The sequence below is a fragment of the Heterocephalus glaber genome, unplaced genomic scaffold (genome assembly GCF_053883595.1).
Source record: "Heterocephalus glaber isolate CG9 unplaced genomic scaffold, H.glaber_assembly_v1.0 deba00001447, whole genome shotgun sequence".
NCBI lineage: Eukaryota > Metazoa > Chordata > Mammalia > Rodentia > Bathyergidae > Heterocephalus > Heterocephalus glaber.
The window spans coordinates 5,996,350-6,015,921 of NW_028258299.1; the positions used below are offsets into that span (position 1 = coordinate 5,996,350).

The window sequence follows — 19,572 nt, forward strand, 5'->3', positions numbered from 1 at the left end:
TACGGACTGCTGTCTTCTGCAGTTAAAGGAACCTGGGAACAATGATCACTTGGCATGGTGCCTGCCACAGTAAACTCTCCTGTGTTGCCTGTGACCCTGAGGGCTGCTTGTGGTCACACCAAAGACACAACTGCCTTGGGGACATGGAGAACCCCAGTGCTTTGGGGGACTCTTGTAAATATCACGGTATGGCACATGGGCTGACTCACCCTGAGCCAGGTGTGAGGCAGGCAGGGCCAAGCAAAGCTTAAGGAAAGGGATCCCACCACTGGGCTCGCTGGAGAAGGAGGGGACCCGCAGGAGAGCCGTCTGTCTCCCTCCCTGCCATGGGGCTTCCTGGAGAAGCACGCAGATGCCACTCACCCTGGTCGATGGCATGCTGGGGCAGCTGGCTGAGCTGGCTGCTGACCACCCCCGCGTAGGTACGCAGGAACTCCTCCTCGCTGGCCGTGAGCTGCAGAGAGAGTGCAAGGTGAAGGCAGCGCCCACTCACAGACGATGGGGTGGGGCCTCCCCTGAAGCTGGGCCCTGGGGCCCACAGGCCCTGAACTCAGACTGAATCTGAGAGGCATTGGGCCTGGCACAGGGCCAGCAGGACGACACGGACCCTGCCCAAAGCTGACGGCCAGGGCCAGTGCCAGACGCCCCCTCCCTCTTCTGAGGAACCTTGGACCTGTGTGCTGCCCTCCTCAGTGCTCGTCCTGCCCAGCCGACCCCCGAGAGAAGCTGGGGTCACAGGGGAGGAGGGGAAGGTGGACCCACAGACCCTCGCCGTCCTGGTGCAGCATGGCCCTGGATGGGAAGACCCCGCACATCCTCCACGACAGGCCCTGGACCTGGGCCCTGCGCTGGCCACAGAGCCAAACTCGACCCAGGCAGCCCCTCCCCAGCCACAGGGCCAGGCGCCCTTGCGGTGACACCCACAGCACTCACGTTCGACCCCATCTTCCTCAGCATGAGCAGCACGCGGACCTTCTGCTGGATGTACATCTCCTCCGGACTCTTCCCGGGCGCGCCCTCACGGTTCATCCCCCCGGCCCAGCTCTGGGGATTCCTGCTGGGGACAGGGAGACGTGCTAAGGTCCGGCACCTGTGGGCGACCCCTTCCCACCCGGTCTCACTGCTGAGAGCTGAGAGGAGGGGACAGGCTGCCTGGTTCCCCCTCGCCTGATGGCCCCGGCCAGGCAGCTCGGTGTGGAGCAGGTGCTGTGGCCATGTGTGAAGCAGTGGGATGGTGCAAGGGAGGCTATGCATGCAGTAGACGGTGCACAGGGCCCTGAGTGGGCAGCTTACACGAGGACCCAGTGACCCGATCAGAGGTGCTGCCCCAGGCCTTGAGGAACTGTGGGCCCGGCGCCAGCCCCCAGTGAAGAGCAGAGGCTTACAGCAGCCCCGCCGAGGTCAGGAGGCCAGCGCTGGGCCGGGCGGGCCCCTGGAGCCCCTCAACAGGAGAGCTGGCTAAACCCAGGTGCAGTGCACTCCCACATGTCGGAGCGCAGCAGCTGTGTCCAGGGGCCACGGGGACCTGACCTGCAGTGGGGCCCAGGAGCAAGGCTCCAGGAGGGACGGAGGAGAGGAAGCGGGTGTGCAGGGGCTTGGATTACACACTTGCAACTCCTGGATGAGTCAGAAATAACTCGGCAGCTGGTGGGGTGGAGCCTCGCCAGCCCGGGTGCCAAGGAGCTGCGCTTGGGGAACAGGAACCGGGCCAGCGGGCCAAGGACTCCTCACACCACCCTCTCCCAGGCCAAGAGCCGGACTGGCGGGCTCTCCCAGGCGGGCTTGGAACAGCAGAGCCTCTGTGGGTACGAGTCGGTGCTCACGCCCCAAGCCAAGGTCCTCTCCCTAAAGCCCACACAGTAGGCTAAAATCTGTGCCAGCTGGGCAGATGGCAAAGGCTCCTCCGGACCTCCCCACCTCTAAATACAGTCCGCAGCCCCTTCCTCTGCTGGTTGCTCCATGCCAATTCCAGCCAGGCTCAGAAAGGGGCCGAGACGCCCCAAGGAGGATGGGCAGCCCCTGGTCCACGAGGCCGGGCAGGGTCCCGGAGCATCACTGCTCCTCCTGCCTCCCTCCAGCACCTACAGGGCACGATGGAGCGGGGCAGGACTCCCCATGACCCCTGAGTGAGGCCCACTCTGGGCCTCAGGCCTGCATGGCCCGGCTCCATCTCCCCTGACGCCACTCCCATCTGGGCTGCGGCGCGGCCACCTCAGGATGTCCCTTCTCTCCTCATCCTTCCCCCGGGCCCCCACTTTAGCCAGAACAATCCTGAGAGGCTGGGCCGCCTTGGCACACTCCTCCAGCAGCCCTCACGCTGGCCGTCCCTGGCTTCTCGTCACTGTCACCTCAGCTTCCCTACGCCTTTACAAGGAGGCGTTAGACTCTGGCTCCGTGCCTGCACCCCAATGCCCCCCTCTGAAAGTGCCTGCTTCTCGGCGCAGCTCTGCCTGTGGGGCCATCAGGGCTGTGTTGGCCTCACCTGCCCTGTGCTCCTGGAGCCCAGCACTGGGAGCCACCTGCCTGCTGGCTGCAATGGGACATGGGGACAGCAGTGGGATCTGAGCTTCCCCCTCCTACAACATGCATGGCAGCTCAGGCTCAAATGTCACTGCATCAAAGGACCCAAGTACCATGCCCATGGTGGCGCAGGGCTGTAATCCCAGCACTTGGGAGGCTGAGCCAGGAGGATCACCGTGAGTTCAAGGGTAACCTGGGACCTGGGCTACATAGTGAGTTCAAGGTCACATGGAACTATATAATGAGACCCTGTTTCAAACAGAAACAGACACACACACACACACACACACACACACACACACACACACACACACAAACACACACACGCAATGGGAGTCAGGGCTTCCAAGAGTAAAAAGCTTCCTGCTCTGCCCAGAAGCTGGTCCAGCCTGTGCTCTCCTTGAGACAGGATGGGATGCAGGGGCCTGGCCACTAGGTGTCAGCACACACAACAGCTCCAGAGACAGATGCCCAAGGTGCCCAGGGGGCTGCTGATCTCCCTCCAGTTCACGCAGGCCAGTAGGCTGCCGAGGTGGCAAGCTGATCACCCTTCTGGGCCCTGGGGCTGCCCCATTTTCTGGTCCTTGATTCAATGCACGTAGTAACATCTCCAACCCCCCTGTCCCTGCACTGATTTGAGACAGGATCTCAGTGAGCTGGGAAGGTGTGTCCGTGTCCCCCCCCCCCCCCCCCCCAGTTCAGCCTTCCATCCTCTCCTCTCGGCCTGTAGAGTTGGGTTACAAATGTGCACCACCACCCGGCTCTTTATTCCACACCCTCTCTCACAAGCCACCCCCATCCCGGTCCCAGAGAAGATCCATCCTTCACACAGACGCCAATCCCACTCAGGCAAGGGGTGGTCCTGTGCCGCCCCCCAGATCCGGGGCCCTGAGACACGGTTGGTGCTGACAGCCTGGTGTCTCCTCGGCAGCACAGAGTCAGCGTGTGTGGCCTGCACTGCAGTGTTGCTCTGTCCTTCCATCCCACACCGACCCCTGACACATGGGGCCACCCCACGGTCTCTGCTCTGTCACTGCCCCAGGGACTCTGGGCTGGGTGTGGCCAGGGTCTGATGGGTGTGCAGAGCTGGGTAATTTCCCCTTCGGCAGAGGCCGTTTCTCAAATTGGCTCTTCTTGCCTCAGGAAGGCTCCTGAGCTATCATTTCTAAAAATTCTGCTCACCTAGGATTTCTCAAGCTCTGCGTGGCGCTGACTCTGCCGGCTCCTGGCAGGGAAGGAACACCCGGGGGCGGACCTGGGAGAGAAGTATTGGGAAGCACAATTCCCACAGCAGCGAGCGCTGGGAAATACCGGGCCTGGCTGACTGCTCCACCCTGATCCATGAGCAGGGTGCCACTGTGAAGGAATCAGTAACTGAAGAGAATCAATCCCAGTCAACCCAAACTGCACGGGCTCTGAGGCTGCCAGAGTCTGCAGTCTGGCAACAAGCATCACAGTGTGTTTGGATTGTGGGCCAGTGGAGCAAATGTGGCATTACATTCTCATCACAATCCCAACTGCAGCAAATTAGCTGCACTTGAAAATCCCTGTGTTCCCCTGTCGGGGTCAAGAATTGGTCTCGGTTAAAATGCGCTTAGATTACATAAACTTGCACTGCAGCTCATTTAGACACAGAATGACTCATCCAGTCCTCGGACTAAGACCCAAAATGCACGCTGTGTCTGTGACGGCCTCAGCTAACCCATGAACATCCTGTTGCCTAAAACAGGGGCAGTGCTGCCTTTCAGATCTTAAGAGAATTTCCCACTGGTAGCTGTCCGAATCGGAGATGAGCCAAAAAAGAAAAATGAAGCCAGGTACAGTGGTGCATGCATGTAACCCCAGCACTCTGTTAGGCTGAGGCAGGAGAACTGCAAATCTGAGCCCAACTTACCAACTCAACTCAACTTGACAATACATAAATAAATAAAAAACTAAAAATTGAGCTGGGGATTTAGCTCAGTGGTTTCGCCACCTGCTGTGCAAGCGCAAGGATGATCCCCAGTACGAAAAAAACCTAAAAATTGAAAAGGGCCATGAGAAATGGAAAACATGGAAACAAAGTCTTTGTAACTAGGGAAGGGAGGGCAGGGAATGGGGAAAAAATAAGAACCGAGATACATCATGTACAGGTACAAGTTTCCAAAGAGAAATGTAAATGTATTCTATATCTAAAATGTACCAATAAAAGAATTTAAGGAAAAAAAAAAAGAAAAGAAAAGGGGCAGGGTTGTAGTTCAGTATGAAAGCCCTGGGTTCAATCCCAGTGCTGCAAAGAAGAAAAAAAAGGAAAAGGAAAATGGAAAGCAACAGGCAGCTGTCAATTATGCAAATGAGCAGGGTGGGTGGAGGCTTATCTGTCCATATTAATGAGGTAGCCAACCAAGGTCAGGTGAAAAGTAAGTGCTGTTCCAGGCAAACACACATGCATGCACACACACGCACACCACAGGCAGGCTGAAGGAAGTGTGGACAGCCAGGACCGACAGTAAGGAAATGGCTCCCAGCCTGGGAAGGATCCTCACACACAGCGAACTGTGAGGCTCAGGGCCCAAGAGGCCACCCTGCATTCCTGAGGAACACTCAAGGACATGATGCTTCCTCCTCCCCAACCTGTGTGAGAACTTCTACTCACCACAGGAGAAGACTCAATGACCAGAAAGGCAAAACAAGTGAGGTATGGAGCAGCTGGGTTGGACAGCTGACCTCCCTGGGAGGGCACATGTAGCCCTGAATGTGAGTGCAGCTACTTGCACTTATTTTTATTTGGAAATCTGAAGTTGGTACTGCTGTTTAAACAACCACGGTTCCAGAAATGAATCACTTACATCTGGGAATCTGTACCTGCTCAGAAAACAGCAAACCTGCTTGGCTGGGTAGGAACAGAGTGGGTCCTGGGTGCACAGGACCCTCTGACTGACTCAGTCCTGCAAGCAACTGTCTTTTCTTTTGTCCATTTAAAAACGTATCAGGGTGGTGCAAGCCTAAAAGCCCAACAGGATCAGGGTTGGGCAGAGTGGCTTGGATCCTCAGAAGTTTGAGGCCAGCCTGGGCTATATACTGAAAAACTCAATTTGACTTTAAATGTTTACACATAAAATGAACCACATAAAAATGAACACACATTTTTGCAAAGTTTATACTGTACAAAAATACACTGTTGTTTAACTGTGGTTCAGAGTTTATATAAAATATTAATTCAGTCTGTGCAAGTTTTATCCTGAAGGAAATCAGCAGCACCCCAGTATTCAGTGAAAGAACACATGGGCAGGGGCGCTGGAGGGTACAGCATGTGCTAGTGAGCACAGGGCTTTGGGCCCCAGCCTCAGTGGGGAAGGAGGAGAGGGAGGGAGGAGAGGGAGGAGAGGGAGGAGAGGGAGGAGAGGGAGGGAGGGGAGGGAGGAGAGGGAGGAGAGGGAGGGAGGAGAGGGAGGGGGGAGGAGAGGGAGGGGGAGGGGGGAGGGAGGAGGGGGAGGGGAGGAGGGAGGGAGGGAGGAGAGGGAGAGGGAGGGGGGAGGGAGGAGAGGGAGAGGGAGGGGGGAGGGAGGAGAGGGAGGGGGGAGGGGGAGAGGGAGGGGAGGGGGGAGGGAGGAGAGGGAGGGGGAGGGGAGGAGGGAGGGGAGGGAGGAGGAGGGGGAGGGGGGAGGGAGGAGAGGGAGGGGGTCTCAACCCCGCACAGAGGTCTGTCCCTGCAATTACAGAGCTGTGGGAGGCTGAGGCTGGAGGATCATTTAGCAGGACCCTGTCTCAAAATAAAAAGTGCTGGTGATATAATAGCTCAGTGTGAAGGCCCTGGGTTCAATCTGCAGAACTAAATAAAGAAGGAAAAAAAAAAGAAAAAGGGAAAGAAACCTTGAGCTTAAAATGGGCATCATGGAGAAACACAGGCAGGGAGTGAGACAAGCCCCGCCAGCACCACCGGAGGCTGCACCACAGTGCCCTCGCTGAGGCCCTTACCTGCTCTGAAGTTAGCTCTGGGCACACAGGTGCCCTGCTGTGAGGCTCAGGCTCCGGCCGGGAGGAGGAGGCTGCTGCCCTGTGGGAACACAGAGCACGGTCACAGAGGAGCCACCTGGCGCATGCCCTGCCGAGGGACGGGACGCCGAGGGAAGCTCATGGCCAGGGCGACCACAGTCCAGACAGACCTGCGCGTCAGGCAGGTCCAGAACCCGCTGTGACTGCGCTGGGAGCCTGTCAGCAGCCTGCGAGCACCCAGCTCCTCCCCTGGGTTAGTCAGAGGGGACCATAGTGAATCACTCGGTGACAGCAGATGTCTCAACCCTCAAACACCACGCAAACCTCAGCTCCCTACCCACACTTCTCCACACTCACCCCGCTCCTCACCTGCCACCAGGGTCACACCTGAGGCCTAACCTGGTGGGGGTGTGGCCCCCGAGGGGCGGGGCTGCTGCAGGCCACACAGTCCTCTGTGGCCCAGGAGGACAGGCCTGGCGGTGGCCTCTGGGCCCTGGGCCCCTGGGAGGAACATGGATGAGAGGGAGGCACTGGCCTCCTCAGTCCTCAGGCTCCTGCCAAGAGCACACACAGGGCCTGAGGAAGCCAGGTGTCTCTAAGCAGCCCGTCCCTGTCCTGCGTCCACCTCTGAGCAGTGATGGCCCCGAGGTAGGGGAGCCATCACCCCCCATCAGGCCAGCCCTACAGGAGCAGCCATTTATAGCAATTAATTGCTCTTTATTCCTCCAATATCAAAGCACAGAAATACCAAGGAACCCTGGGGAACTCTGTGCCCAAGGCCCAGGTCCTGCAGCAGGAGATGAAAAGCACCCTCTCCCATTCCGAAGGCCTCAGTTCTCCAGCTGCCAGTACAGCCACTGTCCCTCATCCATACGGCCCGGGCCCTCCACGGAGCAGAGAGGAGCCCTATGTCCCCAACTTAGGGGCAGGAGTCAGAGGGCGGACAGTATAGGATCCCCAGCGGCAGCTCCACAGGTCATTTACACCCAGGTAACTGTTTTAGGGTGACAGAGAGCAACTAAGGCTCGAGGTGCCTGGGGCCTGGGGCAGCGTCAGACAGCAGCACTCAGGTGCTGGCTCCACCTTCCGTCCTGCGCCCATGACCAGTGTTCGACTGCGGCCGGCCACTGTCCTCTGAAGCCACTGTCTGGGCCACGCCTCACCAAGCTGGCTTTGTGGCCTGGGGCTGGGACAGAAGCTCTGGGGCCATACCTGGTTGACTACTCTGCCACAGAGGTGAGTTTTCTGGAATGGGAAGCCCCGTCCTGGAACCCACACCTTAGACAGCTGCTCCTAAATGCAAAAAGGAGTCACGGCGCCTCCCAAACTGCCAAGGGCCCAGCACTGAGACTCTGGACTCAAGAAGTCACCAAACCATCCTAGGTACACATGGCCCTGTGCCAGGCACAAGGACAAGGATATAGGAGGAGGCTAAGACAAGGAGCCGCAGTGCATGGCAGAAAAACCTGGATGAAGACAACACTATGACGGCCCAAAAGGACACATCAGTCAGGCTAAAACCCAGACACTCCTGGGCTGCCCAGCACAATCAGACACGGGCTCCAAGGCCGGAGGGGAAAACCTACAGCCTTAACCCAGCACAGTAATAGTAGAGCAGGAGGAGAGGGACTTGCTGCCCAGGGCTCCAGAGAGAAGTCACAGGAGCTAGGTCTTGAAGGATGAATAGGAGTTTACTGGGTGAGAGAAAGGAAGACAGAGCACAGACAATCATGGCAGGCTTGGAGAACACAGAGGGACCCCTGTGCTGAGGGGTCACCAGCCCAGTCACCCCCAGGACGAGACGCCTCAGGCACCATGATGGAGGACAAGGGGACTCTGAGCTGGCAGCCTGACCCATTGGACAGCGTCACAGCTGCTGGCCTGAAGGACAGGGAGACAGCTGGGCCCAAGACGCCATGAGCCGACCTGTCCTTCAGGGAGCACAGGCTGCAGCGAGCACTTGGAGGGCTCTGTGCCTGACCCAGACGTGGTAACTGACCAGGCCTCCCAGGTGGCGGCAGGTCAGGTGTGGGGACCTCTGGGGAGAGGAGCCAGGGGACGGCCTGGCTGGTAGAGCAGTCAGGCTGTGGGAAGTGCAACCCACTGTGGGGCTCATGTCACAGAGGGAAAGGAGCAAGTGGGATGAGGGGCGGCAGGACTGAGAGGGAGGCCAGGACGCGTGGCGTGGCCCCTGGTCCACAGCAGGCCCTCAGAAAGTGCCGGGTCATGCACGAAGGACAAGAGGAGACACAGGAGACAGAGGAACAGCAAGCATCAAGTTCAAAGAGCCCCGCTTCCTTTCCTTCTCTCTTCCCTCCAGTTCACCCTCGGCCCCAGCTGGCTCACAGGAGTGAAAGAGTGAAGAGCCAGGGAGGGGAGACCTGTGCCCCAGAGCATCCCTGTCCCCGGGACAGTTCACAGCAGTGCCCAACTTCAGCACAACAGCCATTCACACCGGATCCTTCCGTGTGCCGGGGCTGCCTTGTGCTTGGCCGGGGGTCAGCAGTGTGGACTCTACCCAATACAGGTCAGGAGTACCTCTGTCCAGCTATGGGGACCAAAATTGTCTTCTAACACTGCCACAGCTCCCAGGTTGAGAATCATGCTTTCAAGAAACAGCTAAAAATCAGCTAAAACAGCTAAATCCCCATTGGGCCGGGGATTTAGCTCAGTGGTTCCGGCGCCTGCCTCACAAGCACAAGGTCCTGAGTTCCATCCCCGGTACCAAAAAAGAAAAGAAACAGCTAGCCAGATGTGGTGATGCACACCTGTAATCCCAGCACTCAGGAAGGATGCTGAGGCAGGAGGATCACTGCAAGGTTGAGGGCAGCCTGGGCTACACAGTGAGCTCAGGACCAGTCTGAACGATATAGCAAGACCCTGTCTCCAAAAACACACAAATAAACAGGAAGGAAGGAAGGGAGGGAGAGAGAGAGAGAGAAAGAGAGAGAAAAGAAAGAAAAAGAAAGAGAAAGAAAGAGGAAGGGAAGGGAAGGGAAAGGAAAAGAAATGAAATGAAAGGAAATGAAACTAACTGCTCACTTGTACCCTGGCTCACTATTGCCTTGCTCTTTTCAGTCCTTCAAATAACCAACACTAGTCTTCAGCACCAGCATCCCGGCCAGGCTTCACAATAAAGACACAGGGGCGAAGGAGGGGACAAGGCTCTCCTACAACCACCAGGCTGACCCAGACCGAAGCAGGATTTGAACCCTGGTCCTACACGCTCCTACAAGCATGTAAGTAAAGATGTAAGACTGGGATCAGAGTCAGGGACAGGGCAGTGGGCGAGGCTGAGGTGGCATCCTGGGTCCTCCAGACACATCAGAAACAGGGGCACCAGAGAGAATTTCCAGCCCCCAGTTCTCAGTAATTAAACTGCAACAACCTCCCGGCCTCTGGGCCTCAGGAGCAACCAGCTTAATTAACAAATTCCACTCCAACCTCCTCCACCTGAGGCCGCCTGACGCCCGCTGAAAGACAGGTTTGTAGGGCCCAGCACCTTGCTTGGGGGATGAGGTGGGGATCAGGAAACTGTCCTGAGGTCACCCATCCAAATTCCAGCCAAATCTCCAAACCCCGCCCCACTGGGCCAAGCCAGGCAGTGCTTCGAGCAATGGTCATTATGGCAGGCGCTGCAGCACTACCCAAGGGCCAGCCAGCGTGGCCACGTTCCCCACAGCGCCTCCTTAACTGCAGTCCTCACAGCCTGCAGGGCAGCCACCCCGGCCCAATGTCATTATATTGTACACCTAAAATGTACCAATAAAAGGATATACGAAAAAAAGAAAATTTAGGGCTGGGGATTTAGCCCAGTGGTGCCGCCACCTGCCCTGAAAGCCCAAAGTCCTGAGTTTGATCCCTGGTAGCAAAAATAAATAAATAAATAAAACTTAAAAATTTTAAAAGGGCTGGGGACATAGCTCAGTGCAAAGACTCTGGGTTCAATGCTCAGTATCAAAAAAAAAAAAAGACAACAAAAAATCATGTACACTTTATTTCTTGTCGCTATTCCCTAAACGAGAGAACATAACAACTATTTGCATTGCATTTATACTGTATATGCATTGTAGGTATTATAAATAACCTAGAGATGATTTAAACTATATTAAAGAACATACATTTTATGTAAATATTATGCTATTTAGTGGTAGCAGGGATTGAACCCAGGGCCCTCTACCATTGACCTACATCCCAACCTTCTTATTTACTTTTTTAAAATTTTGAGAAAGTCTTAACTAAATTGCCCAGACTGGCCTCAAACTTGGGACCTCCCTGTCTCACCCTCCCATGTAATTAACTTTTTTTTTGGTACTGGGGATCAAACTCAGGACCTTGCGCTTGTGAGGCAGGCGGCAGAACCACTGAGCTAAACCCCCCGCCCAGCCTCCCATGTAGCTGGGATTACAGGTGTGCACACTGTGCCCAGCTGCACCATTTTATGTAAGGAGCATGACTGTCCACAGATGGTCCTCGACTCAACCACCTGAGTCCCCAGGGGTGACCATACCGATGGGGGCTGGAATCAGCGCCCACGAGGAAGAGTCCACTGCGCGTGGTGGCCAACTGCTCCAGGCCCCCTCAGCCCCCTGCCTTCTTGTCTCCAACTCCATGACCCAGAACATCCTCTCATCCTCTCGGGCCTGACTCCTGAGACCTGGCTCTGCTGCTGGCTCTCCGCTCTCTCCCAGTCCCTGTCCACACACTTGCCTGCACCTCCGCCCGTGTTCCAGCCTCAGCATCAAACTCTGGACAGGGTCAGAACCCGTCTGGGCCATCAGACAGGCCACTCACTGCTGGCAGAGGGGCTTTCGATGCCGCCCTGGCCCCACACAGCCTCTCAGCTACACAGAAGCAGCCACATCTCTCGTCTACTGTGTGTTTGTGTGTGTGTGTGTGTGTGTGTGTGTGTGTGTGTGTGTGCATGAGCGCATGTTCTGCCACTGGCCTGCTAAGTCATTTCCACCCAACTCCTGCCAGCAGACGGAGCTGGGCCTGGGTTTGCCACTCTCCAAGGCTTCTGTGGTCCCAGGAAAACCCACAGGTCCCAGGCTCTGTGCTCTAGGACCCAGAAGGATGAAAGGCTCTGCCAGCCACCCTGTCTTGGCTGGGCTGTCCTCATGCTGTCCAAGGACAGAATGACAATGCCTTCACTGAAAGGTCCTAATTGGCTTTATCTTCCATTCTAGACCTGGGCAACACTTCGCTCTAAAAACACAAACTACTCCATGGGCAGGAGGCTGGTTTCAGAGACAGAGGAGAAGGAAGCAGAAACCCAAGAACAGGAGGCAGACTTCACCTTCAAGTTACATTCCTTGTGTGGCAGAGACGGGGAGGCAGAACGAATGACAGAACAACCAACTGGCATGAGCTACTCTAGGTCATGCTGTTTCATAGTTGATCAAAACTGGCCTGCTTGGGAAATCTGACCGTCAGCTCTCTAATCCTGATTTCCTGAAGGTCAGATAAACAATTTAGCTTGGTGAGTGGCTTGAAATTTTAATGTGAGTGATTCTGTTCTGAGTTTTCAGCCAGGTCTATTAGGGCCCAGTCAAGGAGCCTGGTCTGAAACAATGGCCTCCTATCATTTTACTGATTTAGTTTGCAGTACTGGGGATCAAACCCAGACCTATGTGCATGCCAGGCAAGCACTTTACCACTGAGCTGCAGCCCCAATCTACTTCTTTATTTTTCAAGTCAAGTTTTATTATGTTGCCCAGGCTGGGCAAACTCCTGGGCTCAAATGATCCTCCTGCCTCAGGCTTCCAGTAGCTTGGACTGCAGGAGGTACACAACTCCTGTAACTTTTATTTAACATCAGATAACCCCCAAATATGGAGAAACTGGAGGAGCCTGTTTATGTATGCAATGTTCATGTAACTGGATAGATAGAAAACATCTGTTTTAGATTGGCTGTAAAATATTTATCCTGCTGGGTGTGGTGGCACACCAGTAATCCCAGCACTCCAGAGGCTGAGACAGGAGGATCACTGAGTTCAAGGCCAGCCTGAACTACATGGTGAGACCCTGACTCCAAAGGCCAAAACCAAGGCAAACCAAACATTTCTCCTTGTCATTCCAGGCCAACTGCATCTTCCAGGCCTGGATGGAAAGGGAAGCAGGGGCACCTGCAGGCCGGCAGAACAGGGCAGAAAGGAAGTGTGGGTGGCAGACAGAGGAAGGGGCTCCTTGCTGTCCTCCTGAATCCTCAGGCCCCACCCTTCTAGGGCCTTGGGGATTCATCTCTGCCCAGCAGGGGAGCCGGGACAGAAGGAAGGAAAGGCATTGTCACTTGGCTTAATTTAAAAAGTGACTCTTTCTTCCTCCTGGAGAGCAGCTGGAGTCCTGAGTCCCGAACTCTCGCGAGAGCCCTGCCTCAGGCCAGGCACTGTGGGCGGGAAAGCCAGAAGCCAGGGCCCCTGTCTATTTATAGGTCTATTTATACCTCCTGCAAGGGCTGGAGTCCTCAGCTTGAGGCAGGAAACTTCCTGAAGAAGGACATCCAAGACTATGCAGAGCTGGCCATGATGGCGAATACTTGTGATCCTAGTGCTCTGGGAGGATGATGCAGGAGGACTCCAAGTTTGAGGCCAGCCAAGGCAACTCAACATCTAAATAAGACCCTGTCTCAAAATTTAAAAATAAAATAAAATAAAATAAAGGGAGGGGGTGTAGCTCAGTACAAAGGCCCCAAGTTCAACACCAAGAAGGGAGGGAGGGAGACTGTCCATGTGAACCAGGGGCAGAGGACCCCTTTGCTCTCCTGTGAATCAGAACATGCCAGAGACACCCCAGCAAGCTGCTGAAGCCCCCAAGGGAAAGCTGACTGCATTTCTGCTCAGTCAACTTTAGGCTGAAGAACCGGTTCTGAGCCCAAGAATCCAGGGGAGAAGCCTGGCTGCAGGCTCCAGAGCTTGGGTCTCCCAGAGAAGAGGCCAGAATGAAACTATCAGTCCCTTTGCTCACAACTGGGTCAACCCTGGGAGGGTCATGATTTAAAAGTCTAATTAACCTGTAATCCCAGCACTCTGGGAGGCTGAGGCAGGAAGATCGCAAGTTCGACAACCCCAGCCTGGGCAGCTTAGCGAGGGTCTGGTCTCCAAAACAGTCTTGTTAAATTGGAGATTTGAAGGTTTTTAAAATTATTTATTTATTTGGGGCCAGGGATTTAGCTCAGTGGTTCTGCTGCCTGCCTCCCAAGCTCAAGGTCCAAAAAAAAAAAAAAAAAAAAAGATAGTATAAAACTATAAGCATAATTATTTATTTATTTGAGATGGGGTCTTGCTATGTAGTCCATGCTGGCCTCACTCTGTCTTCCAAGTGCTGCCATTACAGGCGTGCTCCACAGAGCCCACTGGGAAATTTTAAAGTTTTAAAGAAAAAGGGAAAAACCCAACCTGTGCTTGCAGTTTCTCCTAGAGCTGCACACAACCCTGCCCCTTTGAGCTCTAGACATGAGGGACTGAGGTCCAGGCTCCAGGTCAGGCGGGGAATGGGTCCCCCCAACCCTAGGATCATTCTAGACCACCTAGGACAGGCCACCCCAATAACCACCACTGCTCCCACCTTCTCCCTCCGCCCCGCTGTCCGCTGTCTGCACACTGCTTCTCTCCCATTAATTTCCCTCCTATAATTGCCACAAGTTTGTTTGGTTTTTTTTGGTGCCAGGGATCAAACTTGGGACCTTGTGCTTGAGGCAGGCGCTGGAACCACTGAGCTAAATCCCCAGCCCAATTGGCACAAGTAAACATGTGTCTGACCCCAGTTCTCTGCACCCCCTCTGAATACCAGGGCCCAGACAGCCTACAGCTTCCATTGGGTGGAGCTGGGTGTGGTGGTGCACACCTGTGATTCTAGCACTCAGGAGGCTCACTGCAAGTTTCACAACAAGTTCAAGGCCAGCCTGAACTACACAGCAAGACCTTGTCTCAAAACAACCAGGCATGGTGGTGCAGGCCTGTGATCCCAGCACTCTATAGGCTGAGGCAGGAGGATCACTGAGAGCTCAAGGTCTGCCTGAACTACATAACAAGATCTCATCTCAAAACAAATAGCCAGGGGTGATGACGCACACCTGTGAACCCAAAACTTGGGAGGCTGAGGCAGGAGGATCACCATGTGTTCGAAGCCAGCAGGGATACACAGTGAGTTCAAGGCCAGCCTGAACTACATAGAGAGACCTTGTCTCAAAAACACAAAACAATCCCCAATAAATAAATAAACAAATAAATTGGGTGGCCTGCAGGTGGAGGGCTCAGTCCCCCAGTTGAACCCCTAGAAGCGGCAGGCTTGGCCTACCAGCTAACTCTGTCACTGCCTGGCTCCGGGTGACCACCTTCCAGCCCACGGGGAGTTCGGGGTGGCTGCCAGGTGCAAGTCCTTGTCATCAACCTGAGGGAGGCCACCGGCTTCCAGAAGGCTCTCAGCAGACAGGCATGTCTAATTTGCATGAACACACAGGTATCTGTGTGTGACAAGCATAGCTGCTGACTGTGGGATTCAGGACACCAAGCAGGGGCTACCCACGCACTGCTGTGTGGGCCCAACCTTCCCTCTTCTCCCCCCAAGGCTACCAGGAACAGAACAGAATCCACTGCACGTGGAAGCCTCCCCCACCGGGCTCTGAGGCCTCAGTTTCCTGCCTCCCTCATGCTTTAACAAGCAGATCATCAAAACACAAACTGTTTTAAACAAAGCCACCTTCAGAACATCCCAATCCCATGTGTTTATCCCATTAACTGCCCGGGGAGATAGTGGCGGGAGACTCCTGATGATCACCAGGCCTCACGGTCAGGGTGGCCCTGAGCAGTGGAGGCTCCAGGTGTCCCAGGAGCTGGGAAAACACTGTCCTGGCATAAGAACCAGCCACAGCCCCCTGGAGGTTTGCTCAAGGCCAGGCCAGCACGGGACATGGGACTGGAGGCCACAGGGGCTGGTGTGAGGGTTCCCAGAAACACTCCCGGCTGCCAATGGTGCCAGTGAGCGCAGGTGCAAACACCCGGGTGGGGCAGGGCGGGGCACAGGCTGGTAATCCAGCTCAGGGCCAGAAACCCAAGCACTGGGCCAGGGATTTAGCTCAGTGGTTCCACCGCCTGCTTCGTAAGCTCAAGGTCCCGAGTTTGATCCCCGGTACCAAAAAAAAAAAAGAAACCCCAGCACTGCATGTAACAACATCCCTCATTCCCGAAGCCACCAAACCACAGACAAGAGCTGAAATGACCTGTGAAGGGCTCGAGGGCAAAAAGACTCCTGGTGTAGCCCAGTGACTCACCAGGCTGTCACATCTCACAAAACGCAGGCAGGCCAGACATCTTCACTGAGTGCAAGCAGAACCTGCTCTCTCGAACAACCTCCCGATGAGAGGGAAAAGCTTACACCAGGTCGGCTGGGAGAGGCAGATCACGCTGTGCATTAGTGTGTGGTATTTCTGAAGACAGATTTTCTTTCAATCCTACAGCATTAAACTTCCTTGCATATTTACTTAGAGCACATAATGCAATGTTAAAAATAAACACTGGCTCTTTAATTCAGAGAAAAATACAAGATAGTAACAGGAAAGAAGGAGATAGCTCTTTCGCAAATGAGAAGGGATAGAGATACAAGGAAAGAGGATGTAAAATGAATTAAGATGTGCTCTGTACATGCACCAGCTCCCCACGATGGGAAAACTCATTCTGCACTGCAAACATAGACTAATAAAAATTTTTTTGAAAAAACCCTGGCACTGGGCCGGGGATTTAGTCCAGTGGTTCCGGTGCCTCCCTTGCAAGCGCAAGGTCCCGAGTTTGATCCCCAGTACCCTGAACCCCCCCAAAAAACCCCTGGCACCAAACCCACAGGTGAGAGCACACTGGTTCTTACCTGCTTCTAGAAAAGTCATTTAAGTCTGCCAGGAATACTTTGTCATGAAATCTTCCCTAGTCCAAAAAAGAAGCTCCTAAGAGACAGGGAGACAGAACTGTGTATGCTGCCACCGGGGGCAGAAACCAGAAATCCAGGACAATCGCTCAGGAGAGGCAGCTAAGGGCAAAGGTTTGGGCCAAAATTCCACATGGAGCAAAGTTGCTTTTCTTTCTTTGGGTTTCTTTGTTTTGGTACTGGGAATCAAACTCAGGACCTTGCGCTTGCGAGGCAGGCGGCGGAACCACTGAGCTAAATCCCCAGGTCGCAAAGTTGCTTTTCTTTCTCCCCACCTTTTTATTTTGAAAAATTCCAAAGCCATGAAAGGCTAAAGGAATAGTATGGGGACATCCAGACACTGTGCCTTGGAGTTGCCCCCGTCAGTGTGCTGCTGTGTTTGTCCTATACCTCCTGTACTGTGGTCTAAATGAGAGGGTGCCTTTCCTTTCCTTCTTTCTCTGAGGGGCTGGGGTCAAACCCAAGGTCTTGTGCATGCTAAGCACAGGCTTTTCTGCTGAGCTAAAGCCCCCCCTTTTTTCTTGACCCTCTTGAAAGCAAGTTACAGACATGACACCTCACTGATAGCCTCCTCCCATCTCCCAAGGCCACTCACATAACCAAAAGGCCATTAACACCCCAGGGAACAAACTTATTTAAGACAGAATCTCGCTTTATATTATAGGTCAGCCTTAAACGCAGTACATATGTAGCCCAAGATGACCTTGAATTCATGGAGATTCTCCTGCGTTAGCCCTCTGAGTGCTGAAATTATAGGTGCACCACCACACAGGATACTCTAAAAAATTTAACACTGACCCAGGAGTATTGCTGAGCCCAAATTCCCCCAATTCCTCCTCCTCCTTCTTCCTTCTTTGGTCTTCACTGGCTTTTCTGGAGAGTGGGGGGGGGGGGTGAGACAACATACCACTATGTAGTCCAGGCTGGCCTTGAACCTGCCATGTAGCCCAGCTGGCCTCCAGCTCGAGGTCCTCTTGCCTCAGCCTCCGGAGTGCTGAGAGCGCTGGGATCACGGGTGTGTGCCACCACGCCCGGCACCGTGCTGTTTTAAAATCTGGGATCCAATCAAGCTCTCACCTACCCTCTTTAACCTCCTCAGCAGGGATGGCTGCCAGCTTTGGTTACAAGCTCAACATTTCCCAGAGTCCAGCACCCTCCTCTTCAGGAATCCCCACAACCCAGATCTGCCAGCTGCTCCTCAGAGTCTGATGGAGTTTAAACATTCTGGTGGGAAAAGCCTGCAGCGACATCACCACTGTCCCACTGCAGGTGCTGAGGGCCACTGCACCATTTCTGGCCATGCTGGGTCCCTGCTATGGTAGAATTTTTTTTTAATTATTACTTTTATGGCTTTGTATCAAAATGTAGGGGAAGTTAATTCTAGTTCTGAAATCTGAAACAGTTGGAGCACATAGTTTTCTTCTTTTCTGAACTTCCATACAAATGTTCCTGCTCCTCTGTCAAACACCATCCTTCTGGCATCCAGTGTGGATGTCTGCAAAATTTCCTTTATTCATCTGAAAAACAAGGGCTTCCCTGTCGTAGCACTGCTTTTCTTGTTAGTTTGATGACATCGCTGATTTGCTGGTCACTTCACAGTATTAATTAAGTCTTCATGTTGAGCCAATTTTTAAATGCAAATCGGTTCCACCTGATATTTTAATTCGTCACAAAGCCTGCGCAGGCACAGTGTCCGCTCCAGGGCCTCGGCAGCATGCTGCTGTTGGGCTCTTAAACTCCCCACCAAGTTCCAGGAGTGGATGGCCAGGTCAGCAGCCTAGGCCACTGTAGAGATGGTGGAACCTTTAAGAGGTGGGGCTTCTGGATGTGAGGTCATTGGGGGCGTGGTCTTGTGTATTGGCCCACCCCTTCTGGTCACCAGCTCTTGGGGTGAGCAGCCCCAAGTGCTCCTGCCACGATACTCTGTCTCCTCAGGCACAAAAGCAATAGGGCTACACCATTATGGACTGATGCTCCAAAACTGTGAGCCAAAATAAACCCTTCCTCTTTTTAAATTGATTCTCTTGGGTATTTTGACTCAGAAACAAGACTGACTAACACACTAAGTTTGATATCTTCCTTACAGATTAAGGTGTTAAGTGTACAAATAAGAGTAAATGTATTAGCATACTGGAAAAGAAAACAGTGGAAGAAGAAAATAACATGAAACAAAACCTAGAAGTCATAACCGATTAAAAAACTAGTCACTGCCAGGCATGGTGGTGTACACCTGTAATCTTAGCCTTGGGGAGGCCGAGGCAGGAGGATAAGTTTCAAAGTAGGAAAGCAGTCCAAAGCTCACCCATCTCCCTGGAAACTGCTCCCAATTGGCCTGGTGATTCACTGGGAAGGACAGGGGTGGGCTGTGTGGACAGAGGTGTTTGACCCACAGGGAGGAAACCTCATCTCTGCAGCAAGCCTGGCTGGCAGAGTCAGATGTTGCCAAATGCCAGGCCGAAACTTCTCCTGCCCTGGGCTTGTTCTTCAGCTCATGGATGCGGACCTGAGATTGCGTAGCAGGAAATGTGTGGGCTGGATACTTGGGTGATGTGAAGCTTGCAAGGAGCCTGACTGGGGCTGAACTCACAGGCCTCCAAGCTCCCGATGGAGGAGAGGAGGTGTAAGTGGGTCACGCTGTGCCATTCACAGTGGCAGCACTGCAGGCTACAGCCACACTGGAACAAGTCCTGGTGCACAGTGACCTCCTCCAAGGCAGCCACCTCCTCCTAATCAGGTGCAGGGGTGACAAGTCAGGGGCTGGGTGAAAATAACATCCCCAGGGATCTGCCACTGTCTTCCTCTCCCTCCAAGAGTGAGCAGTAGCTGGGCGAGGGGGCACACACCTGTATTTCCAGCACTCAGGCAGCTGTGGCAGGAGCACAGTTTGAATCCTGCCTGAGCTATATAGTGAGATCAAGGCTAGCCTGAGCTACCAAGTGAATCCCGATCAAAAAAAAAAAGAACCTGGGCAGCCGCTACTGGCGGTCCCGTGCCCTCCATCCCATCCCTGGCTGGAGGGAGAGGATGCTGCATGCTTTTGGTACAGGGGATCAAACTCGGAACCTTGCGCTTGTGAAACAGGCGATGGAACCACTGAGCTACATCCCCGGCTGCTGCATGCTTTTGATTGTACTGCTGGGCCTCCATGACCTTGGCCTT

General features: G+C 54.2%; 1 protein-coding gene across 5 annotated transcripts in view; it reads right to left on the reverse strand.

Moving 5' to 3' along the window:
- Window positions 1-19,572, reverse strand: part of Ctnnbip1 (catenin beta interacting protein 1) — a 43,379-nt gene that overhangs the window by 14,691 nt on the left and 9,116 nt on the right. The window contains exons 2-5 of one of the 5 annotated variants that reach the window (XM_087214621.1): window positions 6,478-6,556; window positions 3,703-3,775; window positions 934-1,057; window positions 364-454 (exon numbers count right to left, since the gene is read on the reverse strand). In XM_087214621.1, the coding sequence (XP_087070747.1) occupies window positions 364-454; window positions 934-1,029 (187 nt within the window). In that variant the 5' untranslated portion in view covers window positions 1,030-1,057; window positions 3,703-3,775; window positions 6,478-6,556. Of the gene's footprint in view, window positions 1-363; window positions 455-933; window positions 1,058-3,702; window positions 3,776-6,477; window positions 6,794-19,572 lie in introns of those variants that run through there. The other 4 variants (XM_013065184.3, XM_087214623.1, XM_087214622.1 and 1 more) reach the window with 4 other exon arrangements.